This window comes from Mesoplodon mirus, assembly GCF_964341445.2.
Source record: "Mesoplodon mirus genome assembly, chromosome: 12".
NCBI classification, from domain to species: domain Eukaryota; kingdom Metazoa; phylum Chordata; class Mammalia; order Artiodactyla; family Ziphiidae; genus Mesoplodon; species Mesoplodon mirus.
The window spans coordinates 96,205,230-96,220,032 of NC_138988.1; the positions used below are offsets into that span (position 1 = coordinate 96,205,230).

The 14,803-nt window shown below is 43.1% G+C and overlaps 3 protein-coding genes across 22 annotated transcripts in view; 1 reads left to right on the forward strand and 2 right to left on the reverse strand.

The window, feature by feature from the left end:
- Window positions 1-3,924, forward strand: part of RANBP9 (RAN binding protein 9) — an 89,718-nt gene extending 85,794 nt beyond the window's left edge. The window contains exon 14 of the mRNA XM_082637890.1: window positions 3,050-3,924. Within this exon, the coding sequence (XP_082494016.1) occupies window positions 3,050-3,180 (131 nt within the window). The 3' untranslated portion in view covers window positions 3,181-3,924. The remainder of the gene's footprint in view (window positions 1-3,049) is intronic.
- On the reverse strand, window positions 487-9,160 carry NOL7 (nucleolar protein 7). 3 transcript variants are annotated; one of them, XM_082637908.1, is made up of 9 exons: window positions 8,721-9,160; window positions 8,573-8,633; window positions 7,921-7,979; window positions 6,371-6,402; window positions 6,046-6,133; window positions 5,604-5,725; window positions 5,448-5,525; window positions 4,872-4,977; window positions 487-2,694 (listed from the first exon to the last, which is right to left on the reverse strand). In XM_082637908.1, exons 1-8 carry the CDS (start codon window positions 9,110-9,112, stop codon window positions 4,901-4,903), a joined length of 909 nt encoding a protein of 302 aa, XP_082494034.1. In that variant the 5' UTR covers window positions 9,113-9,160; the 3' UTR covers window positions 487-2,694; window positions 4,872-4,900. The 3 variants fall into 3 exon arrangements, with proteins under 3 accessions (XP_082494034.1, XP_082494035.1, XP_082494036.1); XM_082637909.1 differs by lacking the exon at window positions 487-2,694 and adding an exon at window positions 3,880-4,210; XM_082637910.1 differs by lacking the exon at window positions 487-2,694 and having other exon boundaries at window positions 4,784-4,977; window positions 8,721-9,157.
- A 105-nt stretch (window positions 9,161-9,265) lies between these two features.
- Window positions 9,266-14,803, reverse strand: part of SIRT5 (sirtuin 5) — a 31,268-nt gene continuing 25,730 nt past the window's right edge. For 15 of the 18 annotated variants that reach the window (XM_082637895.1, XM_082637905.1, XM_082637893.1 and 12 more), the window contains one exon: window positions 11,512-12,018. In XM_082637895.1, coding sequence (XP_082494021.1) covers window positions 11,943-12,018 — 76 coding nt within the window. In that variant the 3' untranslated portion in view covers window positions 11,512-11,942. Of the gene's footprint in view, window positions 10,387-11,511; window positions 12,019-14,803 lie in introns of those variants that run through there. The other 3 variants (XR_014295470.1, XM_082637898.1, XM_082637899.1) reach the window with 2 other exon arrangements.

Consider the following 14,803-nt stretch of genomic DNA (forward strand, 5'->3'; position numbering starts at 1 on the left):
ATTAAATTCAAATGGAGTAAAAACAGTATATTGGGGTGCATCTTGTGATTCTGGAAGACAGAAGTTTGTGTGTGAACGTGTACATAAGCATTTCTGGCCTGAGCCACCCGTGTCGCAGCTCCCACGGGGCTCGAGTGCTGTCAGCATCAACCCTTGGAGACACATGGCATTCTCATTGAAGTTCAGCATGTTTAACTACGTGCCCTTACCGAGTAAGAAAGGGAGGGAAGGGGACAACAGCAGGCTTAGGCAGGGGGAGCACGAAGTGGGAAGCTGGGATTTGCTGTCCCCTGGTGGGCTGCCATTCCTGTGAGCAACTCACTGCAGAGCAGGAGTGTGGTATTTATGTACTGAACAAATACTTTTTCTTTTTAAACAGAGGACAATTTTTTTTTAATCTTTATTTATTCTTGGCTGCGTTGGGTCTTCGTTTCTGCATGCGGGCTTTCTCTAGTTGCGGCGAGCAGGGGCTACTCTTTGTTGCGGTGCGCGGGCTTCTCATTGCGGTGGCTTCTTTTGTTGCGGAGCACGGGCTCTAGGCGCGCAGGCTTCAGTAGTTGTGGCTCTTGGGCTCTACAGCGCAGGCTCAGTAGTTGTGGCGCACGGGCTTAGTTGCTCCGCGGCATGTGGGATCTTCCCGGACCAGGGATCGAACCCGTGTCCCCTGAATTGGCAGGTGGATTCTTAACCACTGAGCCACCAGGGAAGTCCCCTGAACAAATACTTTTTATATGAATTCGGTAACTGCACATTTTGTGCATTTATATATAAACTATAGGGTTTATTGTTTACATAAAACTTTTCATATCTGGGCAATTTTTCTCAGAGGTAGTTCAGATGAGAGCGATTTTTCACCTTTTTAGAATGTAATTCCTCAAGAAAAATGGGGACTACCAGTTTAGAAGTCTGTTCTGTGCTGTTTGGCCCTGTTATGTCTGAAGCTCTCTTAGATAGATGGGATCAGTGTCACACAGAGAGACTTGGAGTGAAGGCCAGGGCTCATGTGGCTGGAATGTAAAGGAAGCAATTTAAAAGTACGCACGTTTGGGCCTTAATCTGCTTCTTTGTCCTTCTGAAATTCATTATTAACTCATGGTGGTGTGGTCTAACACTGAAGTTCTGGAATAGTAGTAGTGTTTTTTGTTATCCTTTTCTTACACAGATTCAATGTGTACTTTCTTTGGTTACACAAAATTCATTTGCTTTATTGGTAAACGTAAGTGTACTGAGCAGCAGTGCTGGGACTGTAGGGCAAGTGATGGTTTACTGTAATTGTCCTTTTGAAATGACTACGTTATAGGTAATCATGAAGCCCTAATTGCTTTCTATCTAGGTAAACACTCAGACTTGGAAAGAATTTTTGAAAAGTGAACAGTTTTCTTATGACAGTTAAAAATCTTGGGTTCTCCAGGGGAATTAAAATTTTCAGTAGTAAATTGCTTAGGACCATTATCCAGGATATGTGTATTCTTACATATTGTGCCGTGTATTATGTAGTTCAGCTGTAAATAGTGCTTAAACTTATATTAAATGTATATAATTCCTGCAAAAGTAATGAGACAAATTGCTGTGGGTGTATGTGTGCATATTTATAAATACTGTGCTATATTATATAGCTTCATCTCTAAATAATGCTTAAAGTTATATCGTATGTAATTCCTGTGAGTTTCATATGCTAAAAAAATTTAAAGATGCTTACAGATGTGCCTCCCTTGGCCAAAATAAAACTGTTAATGAACTGCTTACCTCTGAGCAAGGTTACTTCCCTGTGAACCTTCAAGAGATATCTTTGAAAGGATGGTTCCCTTTTCATTGTTTATTCTGTTATGTTGATTTTGTGTAAAAATCAAATTGTTCCTGATTCTCGTTGAGGCAGAGATAGTTTATAAAGTCATTCCTGCTTAGAGTCGACCAAAAAATGTATCACCATCGGCATTTAGCTGAAGAGCGTCTTGCCAGAGACAGCTAGGACTTGAATAATCTTAACCCACAGACCACTTTTCACCAGCGTGTGCATCTTTTCTTGCATATCTGGATTCTAATATTCCTCACCCTGTGTTACTTCCCCTTACACCTTTAAGTCCGGAACCTGCTCCCTTTATTTCTGCCTCCTCCCTTCCGCAACTTCTCTTTCTCCCACCGCCATGTGCAGCCTCAGAACCAACCACATGGAGCCTTAACCGGCCCTGGATCACTATTCTGGCCCTGCTGTCAGCTGTGCCTACCAGGACTGATCAGTCATTTTACTAACTGGGAATCTGCCTGAAATTAAAATCTGGACACCTCCACACAAGAAGTTATCAGCTTCTATGGGTTTGGTCACTTTTATCCTTAGTTCAGTTTTTCCTTTCTGGCAAAGAATGAATTTTGCTGATGGTTACATCTGTACTACAGCTGTCTGACAAATGTCTGGTAGGTAGGACCCTGAAAACTTTGATTTAATGGTGATTTTTACAGATGTTTATCCTATCGATTGTAAATTAACTCCTCAGATTATAGGGTCGTTTGGCTCAGTTGCCTCTCGTGGTCACCATCACCACCTGCTCCCTTACCAGCCCAAATGACATTCACCAACATGCCGTGGAAAAAGGATCCGGCAGCCTCTGTTGGGTCCTGTTCCCAGAAGGGGAAGAATCCATCAGTGAAACTTGTACCGAAAACCTGGTGCCGTTTTCTTTGGTAATGTCAATTGACCTTGGAAAAATAGAAGGGAAATACTAAATATTCCTTACTCCCCAGTGCAAACGTTAGATCATTACATCGTTTCCATCATAGTAAATGTGGAAGTTTTTGAGTGTCTAACACCTTGAAAGTCTAAATTCTGCAAGAATTTGTTCTTATTACTTGAATACCCAGTAACCCTATTACCTTGTCAGAGTAGATGTCCAAGGCATTCGCTGTTTGCTTAAAAACCACCTTTGCTAGTTAAGTAGTTAAGAGCAGTATAGACATTGGTAATTTTTAAGTAATGCGGTATTCTCCTGATTGAGAGACGTTGTTTAAAATGTATTGCTAATTGCTGTTTCCATTTTTAATCATTTTTCCTCAGAAACCCACAATCTGCCAAAGCAACCTCCACTTGCCCTAGCCATGGGACAGGCCACACAGTGTCTAGGACTGATGGCTCGATCAGGAATTGGATCCTGTGCTTTTGCCACAGTGGAAGACTACCTACATTAGCTATGCATTCACGGAGCTCACACTTATATTGTGGCATATAGTCATCATGGAAGTAGACCAGTTCTGCTGATTTGAAATTTAGATTTTTTAAATTATGTACTGGGGACAGGTTTTTGTTGCTTTACATTGCTTCCTAGTTTACAGCATGATGCAAATGATTTTCTAACTTAGTGTTAGGAGAAATTATTTTCCATCTTTAACCTCTTAGTTGTCTAAGAGTTAAATATTACTGAATTTCAGACGTTCAAATTGATCATCACAAATCCTTTAAAACAATTACCTAAAAGAAACCAAAAACTCCTGCCTTCTTTGTTGGGGGGAGAGAGGGGGGAAGGAAACGGAACAAGTTGTGTTTGTGTTAGCATGTGGGTGACGTAAACTTCAAAACTGGGAGGTGTTCTGACCCCCGCTCCCATGTAAGCAACTCAATCAGTGTAACTTGCAAAATGCATAAACATCTGACAGTTTGAATTTATAGTGTTGATGGAGGAAATCATTTTTAATGTGTACTGTAAAACTTGAAATACTCAGGAGCTGAGTGAATATGTTTGTTGCTACTTACAATCCCGACCTGTAAGTCCCAGTAGTTTTGTTTTAACATGGTCTTTTTCAACTTTGTTTCCTGTTTAACTACAGATGACTTCTGTTGTAGACTCACAAGTTTAACTGTTGTATTATAACAGTATTACATGTCAACAGTGTGGTCATGACCTTTATTTATATAAAAACCAAATATTTAGTCAATTTACCGTGTCTTAATTTAATCTTTGTACACCTTCCATTTTTAAGTGCTTAAATGAGTACTATATTGCAATAAAAATGTAGTGATATAATTAACCAGCCATTAAAAATTTACTTCTACAGATACTAGAGTGTCCATTGAATTTATATATTAGGTACCTGCAAACGTCTCCTGATTAACATGAAGTTAGAACAACTAACAGGAATGGTTGCTGCTATAAATCCGAGTTCTGCAACCTCAGACCGCCGTGAGTTTACTGGCCTCCGTGGAGTAGGGTCAAACCTGATACTACGGGGGATACAGAAAGCAAGCAGGAAATGAATCTTCTCGTTTTCATAATCATAATATGGCATGTGACTTGCCACCTTTAAAGCAAACTGGTTAAAAGTAAAACATAAAACAAGCTCTTCAACAGGATAACAAACCACCATATCCTTTGGTTTGGCAATGGTGATTGTTGGCTGTATTTTGTACACCAAGGCTTAAACCTTCTTTTAAACAAGAACAGATTACCTATCTACACTTAGATACTGCACTCTTCCTCGTATTCTGTGACATTCTCATCAATAGCACAAAAATATCCAAGAGACTGAAGCATCTGAGAGCTGTAGTGGAAAACTTGTCCTGCCACACACCCTGCAGGGCAGGGGGGAGGGTAGCAGAGGGGCCCTACTGGTGTGGGCACTGCTTTTGTTCAACAGAACGGTTAAACAATTATAAAAAGAAAGGAAAACAAGTCCTTTTAAACTGCTTTTTCTTCCAGGATGCTCAAAGACTGTAAGGCACAATTAATCACACACTCCATGGATGAAATGTGACTGGGTACTACCCCAGATAGACTTACAATTTTTATAATGACCCTTTAAAATGATACTTGTAAGTCTTTTATTAGTTTTTTCAGAAAAATTAAATGCTCTAAACTAAATATTTATATAAGTTCTATACATACAAAGTACTCATTCTTCATTTAGCTTTGATTTACTTCTTAGAAGTTTTCATCTTTCTGACCATCCAACGTCTTTTAAACCTCTTGGCATTTTGTTTTTTCTGGGATCCTAGAATAGAAGGTTTTGTGCAGTTAAGAATAAAGAGAGAAAATTCCCAAGAAACAATTCCAAATTTTCTAGATAATATATGAGTGTAAATATTAAAATTAGGTATATGTGCATACACACTACACTGACCTATTCTTCCGAAGCAACTTTAAAATAGTAATAGAAGCCATTGTAAGAAAAAAATCGATACTTCATGAGTATTTACTATCTCCTTAAAAAAGAACATCTTTCAGGGACGTCCCTGGTGGTCCAGTGGTTAAGACTCTGTGCTCCCAATGCAGGGGGCCCGGGCTCAATCCCTGGTCAGGAAACTAGAGCCCGCATGCGCAACTAAAGATCCCACATGTGGCGGTGAAGATCCCACGTGCCACACGCAACTAAGACCCAGCACAGCCAAATAAATTTTTTTTTTAAAGAACATTATTCAATATATAACACTATCAGATTCAGAGAATAAAGCTGAATCTTACCCCAAGCATTATTCAAAAACTGGGCTGCGGCCTTTTTCACCGGTAACCTCTTGTTGTCAAGAGACAGGAACTTGTTTACTAGGAAAGAGAATTATTTATCATTGCTTTGTTTAACTTGCAGTTAAAAGGGAGAAAAATAGTCCATAAAGAAATTACCAGTAGTTCTGTTGGTTCCAGGACCATATAAACAATTTTGTATGAAGGCTTTGGCCGCTTCTTGCCTTGAATCTCTCAAATCTTGGTCTTTTAGCCTTACAGCCAAGTAGCTTTTATTCTGGCTGGTAATCAATACAAAAGGTCAAAATGAGGCAGTGCTTATTTTCAAAATAAAGTATTTTTGTTAGTTGACTCAAATAGTGGAAAAAAATATCCCAAGTCCTAATTTTGTATATGCACGGGTAAGATAATAAAACTAAATTACAGGACTATTTTACAAGTAATGTTTACATGTTAGTAGAGCGAATAAGTATTTTTTTTAATATAAATACCAAAAACTTTCCACAGAGGATCCAATCTGAAACTGCTACTAATTAAGCCAATACTCTCCTCCAAAGGTCACCTTTACATCCTACACACAAAAAAAGAAGACTCTTCTTACCCAACAGTCTGTACTTTTTGCACTTTTCCTTTAGCTTTCTTTGAGTCACCTCCTTTCTCACATTCTTCATTTTTCTTCTGCAAATTAACTAAAAGATTGAGTTATATTTCTAATTAGCATTGGTGTAAAAATAAATCAGGAACACATACTGGAGTTCACTTTAAATACCCACTACACACCAGTGTGTGGTTTTTAGTTATAAGAAATAAGCTAAAACTGGCCAGGCCTGTTCCCATGCTCTACGGGTCAGTAACATCTGACTGCAAATATCTGCAAATGCAGTTGACACTTAATGAGAAGTTATTTAAATTAGAGTAGTTCATACCTTCTTTCAACTTTGCCGGTGATTTCTTCACACTAAGGAAGAAGAAGAAGAACACTAACTGGGATGGCAGAGAGCAAAGATGACTCAACTTGTTACAAAATTTCATCTAGTTTTACAAATAAGATACCCCTCCCCCGCTTTAACTACCACCATTCTCAGTTTTTACTCAGGATCTTTAGAAAGAAAGTCACTCCTCAGTGAACTGCTGACACCTCCCAATCAACGAACTATATACTAGGTTGGGAGTATCTTCTCAGAATTTAAAATCTGAAAATATATTAGCAGGCTTCCGAAGAAGCAGACTGTTGTGGTTAACAGTTAAAGTGAAAGATTTAAGAATTATATAATACAGTATTTGCAATACAAAGTGAAAGGTGGTAGGCCTGCCTTTTATTTTACTTTATTTGGAGAGATCTCGAAAGATTAATTGAACAATTTAGACACAAGCGAGGATAGAGACAAGAATTTAGCCTCAAGAAGTGCGGTCTAACGGAGAGAAAGGTAAATGGCAAAATACGATGATGTATCTATACAGAAGCACTTGCGCACTGGAAAAGCTCGACGGTGGGGCGAGCGATGGGGTGGAGGGAGTGAGAGAAGACAGGTGACATTTGGACTTGGTTTTGAGAGGTGAAAAGGACTTTGTCACCGTGATGGATTCAGAAACCAAGTTAACTCTCTGGAAAAAGTTCTTCTACTGAAAATTTGAGAACCACTGTCCTAAGTCAAAGATGCAGGGCTGGGGGCTTCCCTGGTGGCGCAGTGGTTGAGAGTCCGCCTGCCAATGCAGGGGACACGGGTTCGTGCCCCAGTCCGGGAGGATCCCACATGCCGCGGAGCGGCTGGGCCCGTGAGCCATGGCCGCTGAGCCTGCGCGTCTGGAGCCTGTGCTCCTCAACGGGAGAGGCCACAGCAGTGAGAGGCCCGCGTACCGCAAAAAAAAAAAAAAAAGATGTAGGGCTAAACTTCTGAACTGAAAGCAGTAAGAGGAGACAAGGGGGAATGGGGGGAAAAAAAGCAAATATTTAGAAATCGAAATTACGGTTTGATTGATTCCCTGGCACTGATGAGGAAAAGGAGCTTTAAACCTCCGGTGGATGGCAAAGCTGCCAAGTGAAAAGGGGAACGAGGAGGGAGGACAGGTTGGTGGCAGACAGGGCAAGGGTGGGACAAGCCTGAGTTTTAGGAGCCTATGGCTAATTGCCTGCTACTCCACTAAAGGATAAATTTCAAAACACTGTTTTATTCACACCATCTATCCTGCCCCTAGTACAATGACAGTGGCCCACAACTTATTGAATGAACACACTGGGATCAGCAACTCAGAAACTAGAGTTACCTATGGGGACAACAAGAAACATAATAAAAAACAGAAGACTGAAAAGAAGTGGAATATTTCCCTCCACCTGTCCCACCAAATTCAAATACTGTGTAGCTTTTTAATTTAGACTTTACAATTTCTTCAGTTATTTTGAGTTCAAATAAATGTACCAATATGTAATTCAAAGACTGTATGTAAGGCAAGTAATAAAGCGAGATCCATTACTTACCTAGTTTGTGAAGCTGTAGTTAACTTCTCTAGAATAGTATCTGGAAGAAGTTTCCTTTTCTTAAAGACATTTAAAAAATCAATTAAAAGTGAGGTACATGACAATATGTCCTGCATTGCTTTTAAAAGTTACCATTTTAAGGACAGCCCTACCTCTAGGCAAATAAATGAATCGCGCTGAACACTGCCCTCCACTATCTCTAAGCTGTGGGAAGACTGGGACCAAGCATCTCAGAAACTATTCCACATTCTTTGGAAGATGTGAAGACTGGAACCCTCAGGTCACTATCAAACACTGGAAGCAGTTAATATCGCGTCCATATGGAGTCAGTTCTGTGGCCAATCTGCTAAACAGCAGAGCACATCAATCATCCTCTATGTTGGAACGGCCCTTAGTTTACAAAGCACTTAATTCTCACGGCGACCCAGTTTCAAATAAACTACCTCCGCCGAGCGTCAGAGGTGGGACGGACCCTACGATTTCAGGTTCACACCTCTTCCCACTCCCACTTTCAGTCGGTGGACAGCAAAGAGCACGAGCACCTCGTCACTGTAGTCAGGAGAAAGTATTAGCGACTTTCCTCTGCCCCACATCCCAGCACCTGTGAATTCTACCCCGAGCCGCGCTGTGAAACGCCGCCCTCCCCTCTAACCTTCTGTTCGATGAACAACTCCTCGCGTCGCTTCCTCTTCTCCTTCAGAAGCGTTTTATCCCTGGGAGAAAAGGCGACAAGTCAGTGCGGGCAGGGACGAACGGGATGGGAAGGGGCGCTTCTCCCCGCCTGGCCGCGGGCTCCGAACCTGCGCACGGTCTCGCGAACTCGCCGCTCCTCTTCTTTCGCTTCCGCCTGAGCGCTGGCGAAAGTCAGCTCCTCCGGGGCCTCGTCGTCAAGCTCATCGTCCCCTTCCTCGTCTTCCTCCAGCGGCTCGGCAGCCGCGCCGCTGCTCGGCTGCCCGAGCAACAGGCCGTGCTCCGCCTCCTCCTCCGAGGCGGGCTGGCCCTCGTCCACCATCGCCGACGCCGACACCGGAGCGCGAGACGCCCGCGGCCTGAGCTGCACCATGACCCAAGCTGCGCCCGACCTCTGACCCGGAATCAGCACGCAGGCGGAGCGTGACGTAAAAGGCACGCGCCGCCGGTTCTGTCGCCCTCCGCAGGTTCCGAGGCCCCACTGAGCTATGCAGAGGCGCATGCGCAGAGCGGGGAAGGGCGTGGCCTGAGGAAAGCCGGGGGGCGTTCCCTTCCGCCCGGCTCCGAGGCTGCGCGCAGGAGGCCTCGCGGCTCCCTCCTCGCTCACGGCTGCGAGAGCAGGTGGCCGTGGTGCTTGTTTCTAGGCAGGAAAGATACATCCTGCTGCCTCCTTGGCGGGGATGCCGAGAGCAGGGTTGGCTGGGTCCTCGCGCTCCTTGAGGCGGGCTCGCAGGTCCCGCCATCCGGTGACCACAAGCCCCAGTCGCCCTATCGCCGCCTTTTTAGCTCCGAGATCCGCTTGGTCGATCCCGTTAATCAGTATTTGTACAACAGATTCGGCTTTCCGCACTCCCCACGGAAGTGCCGTTTCAAAAGGAAGAAGCGCGCTATAGCGGCAGGACCCCATGCCTTTCAGCCCTGTTGTCGCCGACGGGAAACAAGGTCGACAGACTCCGATTTAAATCGATGCTCAGCACCAAACGTGTGCGTGGCGACCTCGGCCGCCCTCTCACGGGCATCCCTGACCTCCAGCCCTCGGCCACTGCCTGTTCTGTGTCCATCACTGACTCCTCGCCCTAACAGCTTGTTGTCTGACTCTCCCGGTAGAACGGGAGCTCACTGAGAGCGGGGACCCCCTCCCCGGTTCCCTGCTGTAACCCCAGGACCTTGCACGGTGTCTGCCCATCCTACCATCACTTGGTGACGCAACCCCCGTACTGTGTATATTTATGCCCCTGCCCCCGCCCCAAGTATACTTATTTCATTTCCTAGCATACGTAGCCCTTCATGACCTTTGTGTTTATCTTCTCTCACCCATTATACGATAGCAAATGATCCATCTTTCTCTGAACAAACCAAGCTATTTCATATTTGCCTTGTATTTGGACATGCTCTAGGGATACACACTCTGCCCTTGGAACTCCTATTTATACTTCAAAAACTCCCACCCAGGCTGACTTACTCTTAAAGACTTTCAAGCACCTTAAGATCGACCCCATCCCCACTCTGCTCATCTCTAATTGCATTCTCTGAATCTTGAACAGATTTCTGTAACTATAGCTTCCACGCTATTGACCAGTTTATATGACAATTGTCCCAACCCAGTCTTTGTGAACTCCAGAGGGACGGTCCATCTCTCTCTAAGCACTGTATTTCTAATGTCTATCATATGGCAGATGTTCAGTAAATATTAAATTGAATTGAATAATCCTACCTCACATAAATTTTGGAGTATTTTCAATTCGCTTTTCCTCTGCTCTGATCTGGAAGCAATTCCTAGGTTAAAAACAAGACCAAAACATGAACAAAAATGACAAAATAAAAACAAAAACAGCTACTGGTACCAACAACCTAGTAGGAAGGGAGTTGCAAAGAACAGTTCTGAAATATCTGGATCTTGGTCAGATAGAAATTACAAATTAAAAATATAGTCTGACTCCCTGAAACAGTGTTCTGACTTCCATCACTGCTGACACTAGGGAATTGTATAGAGTGCACTTTTGAGAAGCCCTACAACAAACCTACTAGAAGTGACTGATAGTATTTTATGTACAAAAACTGCATTGTAAGTATTACAAGTCCCCTCAGTGTGCATGCTTTGACCCACCCATGTAAAAGTATATGACAGGAGCCCTCAGGGTGCCTGGCTGATCTTTCAGACTCCCTGTGGGTTATGGGCACCCCTCTTGCCCATGCAAAGAATACCTGGGATTTATTAAAAGGCATGACTTGCAAATGCAGTACAAAGTTTTATGTCACAGTGTTTTGTCATCTACTTCTACAAACGCCAAGGGTGTAATATTAAATGCAATTTTGTAAGGGGTGAGGATGATGTGGCCCAGCTGCATAATCACCCAGGGAGCCCAACTGATCCAAGGGAGCTAGTTATGCACGAGCTTCATGCGCTGTTTACTGAAGGCCGCTCCTCCGTCAGGCCTCTGATGCTCGCCTTGCCGGCAGCAGGCATCCCTGGGTGCTGCATTAGATGGTGGACTTGAGGAGAGGGCTGTATTCTTCCTACTTTACGCAGAGGTAGTATGAGCATAAAACGTTCAAGTCCCACGGGAAAAACTCCCTTCAAAATTCAGTGTCGGGGGAAGCGTGTGTTGATGATAGTGAGAAATGTCCTTCTGTGTTTATAATACTGAGGAACAACCAACCATCACCTCTCCCTTTCCTCCTTGGCTGCTCGGAAGGCCAGTGCTAAATTTTAGGCAGCTGTGTTTATCCTTGGAGTCCATATATTTGCATTATTCTTTTTTCTCATCCTGATTTTCTACCTTATTGCTAATTTTCTCTTCCCTCCTTGCCTGAATTCTTGTTGTAAGCTATCCCCCTGGAACTGAGGTTAGGCAGCCAAACAAGATAAACATTGACAAGAAAAAGTCCCCAACAAAGATCTCTCTTGGGGTAACATCTTTATACAGTCAATTAATTACCTGCTGTAGAAAGGGATTTTATTTTCCACCAAACCTTGCACAAAAATCAGAAATACCAGGGTTTTACCCCTCTACCCAAATAGCAAAAAAAAAAATTACTTTTTTTAGACAATCTAATTACAAAGTTGTTTCCCTCCTGGTAACCAACCAAACACATCAGAGGTATCTTATGTTTAGGTTCAAACCAAATAACATGAATTGACTTGAGAAGTTCTGTGACTTCTCCTTCTAAACACGTTTACTACTATTTCTTCTAAGTCCCATCACTTATCAGCAGTTTGGATTCCAGAAGATATATTCAGACCTTTCAGTATTCAGCTCACCATCCACAAGACTGTTTCTCCTGTTGGTGGCCTGGTAGATACGCTGTGATTTCTTCCTTCCTCAGGGCAATTAAGAAACAGTTTCAGTTTCATGAGGTGCAAGGGCTTCAGGAAGCATCGTCCCACATGGCCCCTGGAAATGAAACCTGAAATAGAAGGATGAACACAGCAGAGTTATGAGCAAGATGAACATTCTGCTTCAGCAAGTCAACTTTCTTAGTTACAACCAGAGTAAAATTCACATTCTCACAAATGCGGTTTCTGAAAACTCCAAATGCAGACACTTCACTATGGGTTGGCCCCCATCACCAAGGGAATTTGGGAAAGCGATTGCCTAGACTTTAGGTGCTATAAAGGATTTTCTTTTAAGGAAGAAGGGGAGACATGGCTGTAGTTTGTGATTGCTTTGCCAAACTCATAACTGACATAGTGTAAGTTTTACAAAATCTTACTCGCAGGTAATAAGGACAAGAAAAAAAGAACCTCCTGCACCACGTGGACCGTAAGGACTTCACCTGAGTCCACAGGCCTCTCAAGCCGGCCACTGGAATTCGCAACTAGCCCTGACTCGCAGTCAGAAAGCAGGAAAAAGAAAAAGATCAAGGAAAGAGGAGGGAGAGAAAAGAAGAAAAACCAACGACTTCTGCTTCCTTTTCAAGGGAAAACATTTAGGACAGGGGGGAAAAAGTACCCAACTAACTCTAGTGTATTGTTAATAAGAAAATCAACTGAGCACAGTTAAAAATGAAAAAAGCATTTGGTCATATTCCTTATTCTTGATACAACAGAAATCATGACTGCCTTAGCCCTTGAATACTCTGTTCTCTGTGCCACGAACAGACATCCCTGACCAGATGGCCTCTCTGATCCTTCTACCACTGGCAGCGTGTGGAACACTGGCCACCGGAAAGCTCCACCCCAGCAGAGTCCCTTGAGGACTTTCCGAGATGCACAGCCGGGCACCGAGAGCCTCAACTTCCACATGTTCTCCCTTGTGTCCCTTTCCACATTCAACCTCCTCCCTATTTACCAAAGCAAGCTGCACCTCACCTCACTCATCCCAAAGCTTACAATGGCGCCTTATCCCAGAACGTGAAAAGAAAGGGATGTCTGAAATATCGGTGTGGATCTGAGAAAACAAACGGTTTCTAAAGACCGGGTAACACATGCAAGCAGGGCCGTTTCATCCTTGCTGTCAGTAAAATTGAAAGAGGGTCTTATAAAATTGTCAATGAACAGATCACTAAATGTGATTCAAGATTACCATGGGTATTTCAGCATATAACTTGGAAGGAGGTCCAAAATCTGAGTGGCGATGCCATAATGAAATTCCTTTCACACCCAGGGTTTATGTGGCCCAGGTTTCTCAGTACTTTCATCTATAAAAAGCAAAAACTGGGACTTCCCTGGTGGCGCAGTGGATAAGATTCTGCATTCCCAATTCATGGGGCCTGGGTTCGATCCCTCAACAGGGAACTAAATCCCACATGCATGCTGCAACTAAGGAGCCCACAAGCTGCAACTAAGGAGCCCGCCTGCCACAACTAAGGAGCCCATGTGCCACAACTAAGGAGCCCGCCTGCTGCAACTAAGGCCCAGTGCAACCAAATAAATAAATATTTTTTTAAAAAAGCAAAAACAAAGAATTACAATTGACATTGGACATTGAAAAGGTAAAGTTTAGCTCGGCCAGTAAAAATCTGCCCTGCCATCCCTCAGACCGGAATTAGAGACACAGATACAGCCAGCTGCAAAGCTAGTAAGAAACCCAACTTTTCCCCCCCAAGACAAGCTGCTCAATATCCTAACAACTCCCTTCTCTGAGCGACCGCTGCTTTGTCACTCACCGAGTGGGAATTGTCCTCTAAAATCATACACTACCAGTATGACGGCAGTAAAGAATGAAATATCCTCTGTGTCTGGAGGACCTAAGCCACTTTGCCTCCGAGAAGCAGCCTTACTTCCAACCCAGGTGCAGAGCTCCAGGTAAGGGGTGTCTGGGACCAGGGTTCCACATCTACCTTCAAGGAAACAGGACCCTGTGGCCACTTTGCAGCCAGAGCAGATCTGACCCCTCTCCACACCCACAGCCCTGCTAGTTGCTGAGTCTATCAAAACCTGCTTCATTTAAACTTCACCTAAACTCAACCCTCCTTCCAAATCCTATAATAACTCCATCTTTTCCTTTGTTTGGGGACATGCCCCACGGCTCCTCTGGGGTCTCGCTCACTGCAGTGGGTCAGGAAACCTGATCTTCTCAGAATACAGGTCTGTCTCCTGTGGCCACAGGCCGAATGGGCTACAACAACATGAACTCTATCTCCTTCTAACAATACGTAATACTCAGCCATGGATACCTGAACTAATTCAAAAAACTCATGCCCCGTGCATCTATTAAGAGATGCATTTCCCATCGTTTTACTTGTATGGAATTATTCATCAAAATGTATCATTTGTTGTTCAACAACTTAGTACTATAAATTACTGCAGTGGTAATTCCATCTACAAGAATTTTTCAATGGAACAATTTTTAAGTTTTAAAGAACTTGAAAATAGTTAAGTAACTCATATATTTTACAGCAGAATATAACAGGATAGTCAACAAAAGATTTTCAAGCATAAAAATACATTAACATAAATTTCTACGGTAGAAGTAGGATGGGAATACAAGTTCAAAGAGAAAAAGAAAAAATGTGAAGGTTCTCATTGTTAAAAAGGGCTCGTATATTCTGTAAATGGATGATGTGGGTATCAAGTAGTTGTGACATTTAGATTTGACTGGATACATTTAAATGGCAGTTTAGGATAATGGCAGTTTTATTTTTAAATGTTGGTATTTTATTTCTAGTAATTCGGAATCACATCTTTTTCAATGATTTTGATAAATGTTAAGATGTCAAGTTTAAAAATGTAAACGGGGGGCTTCCCTGG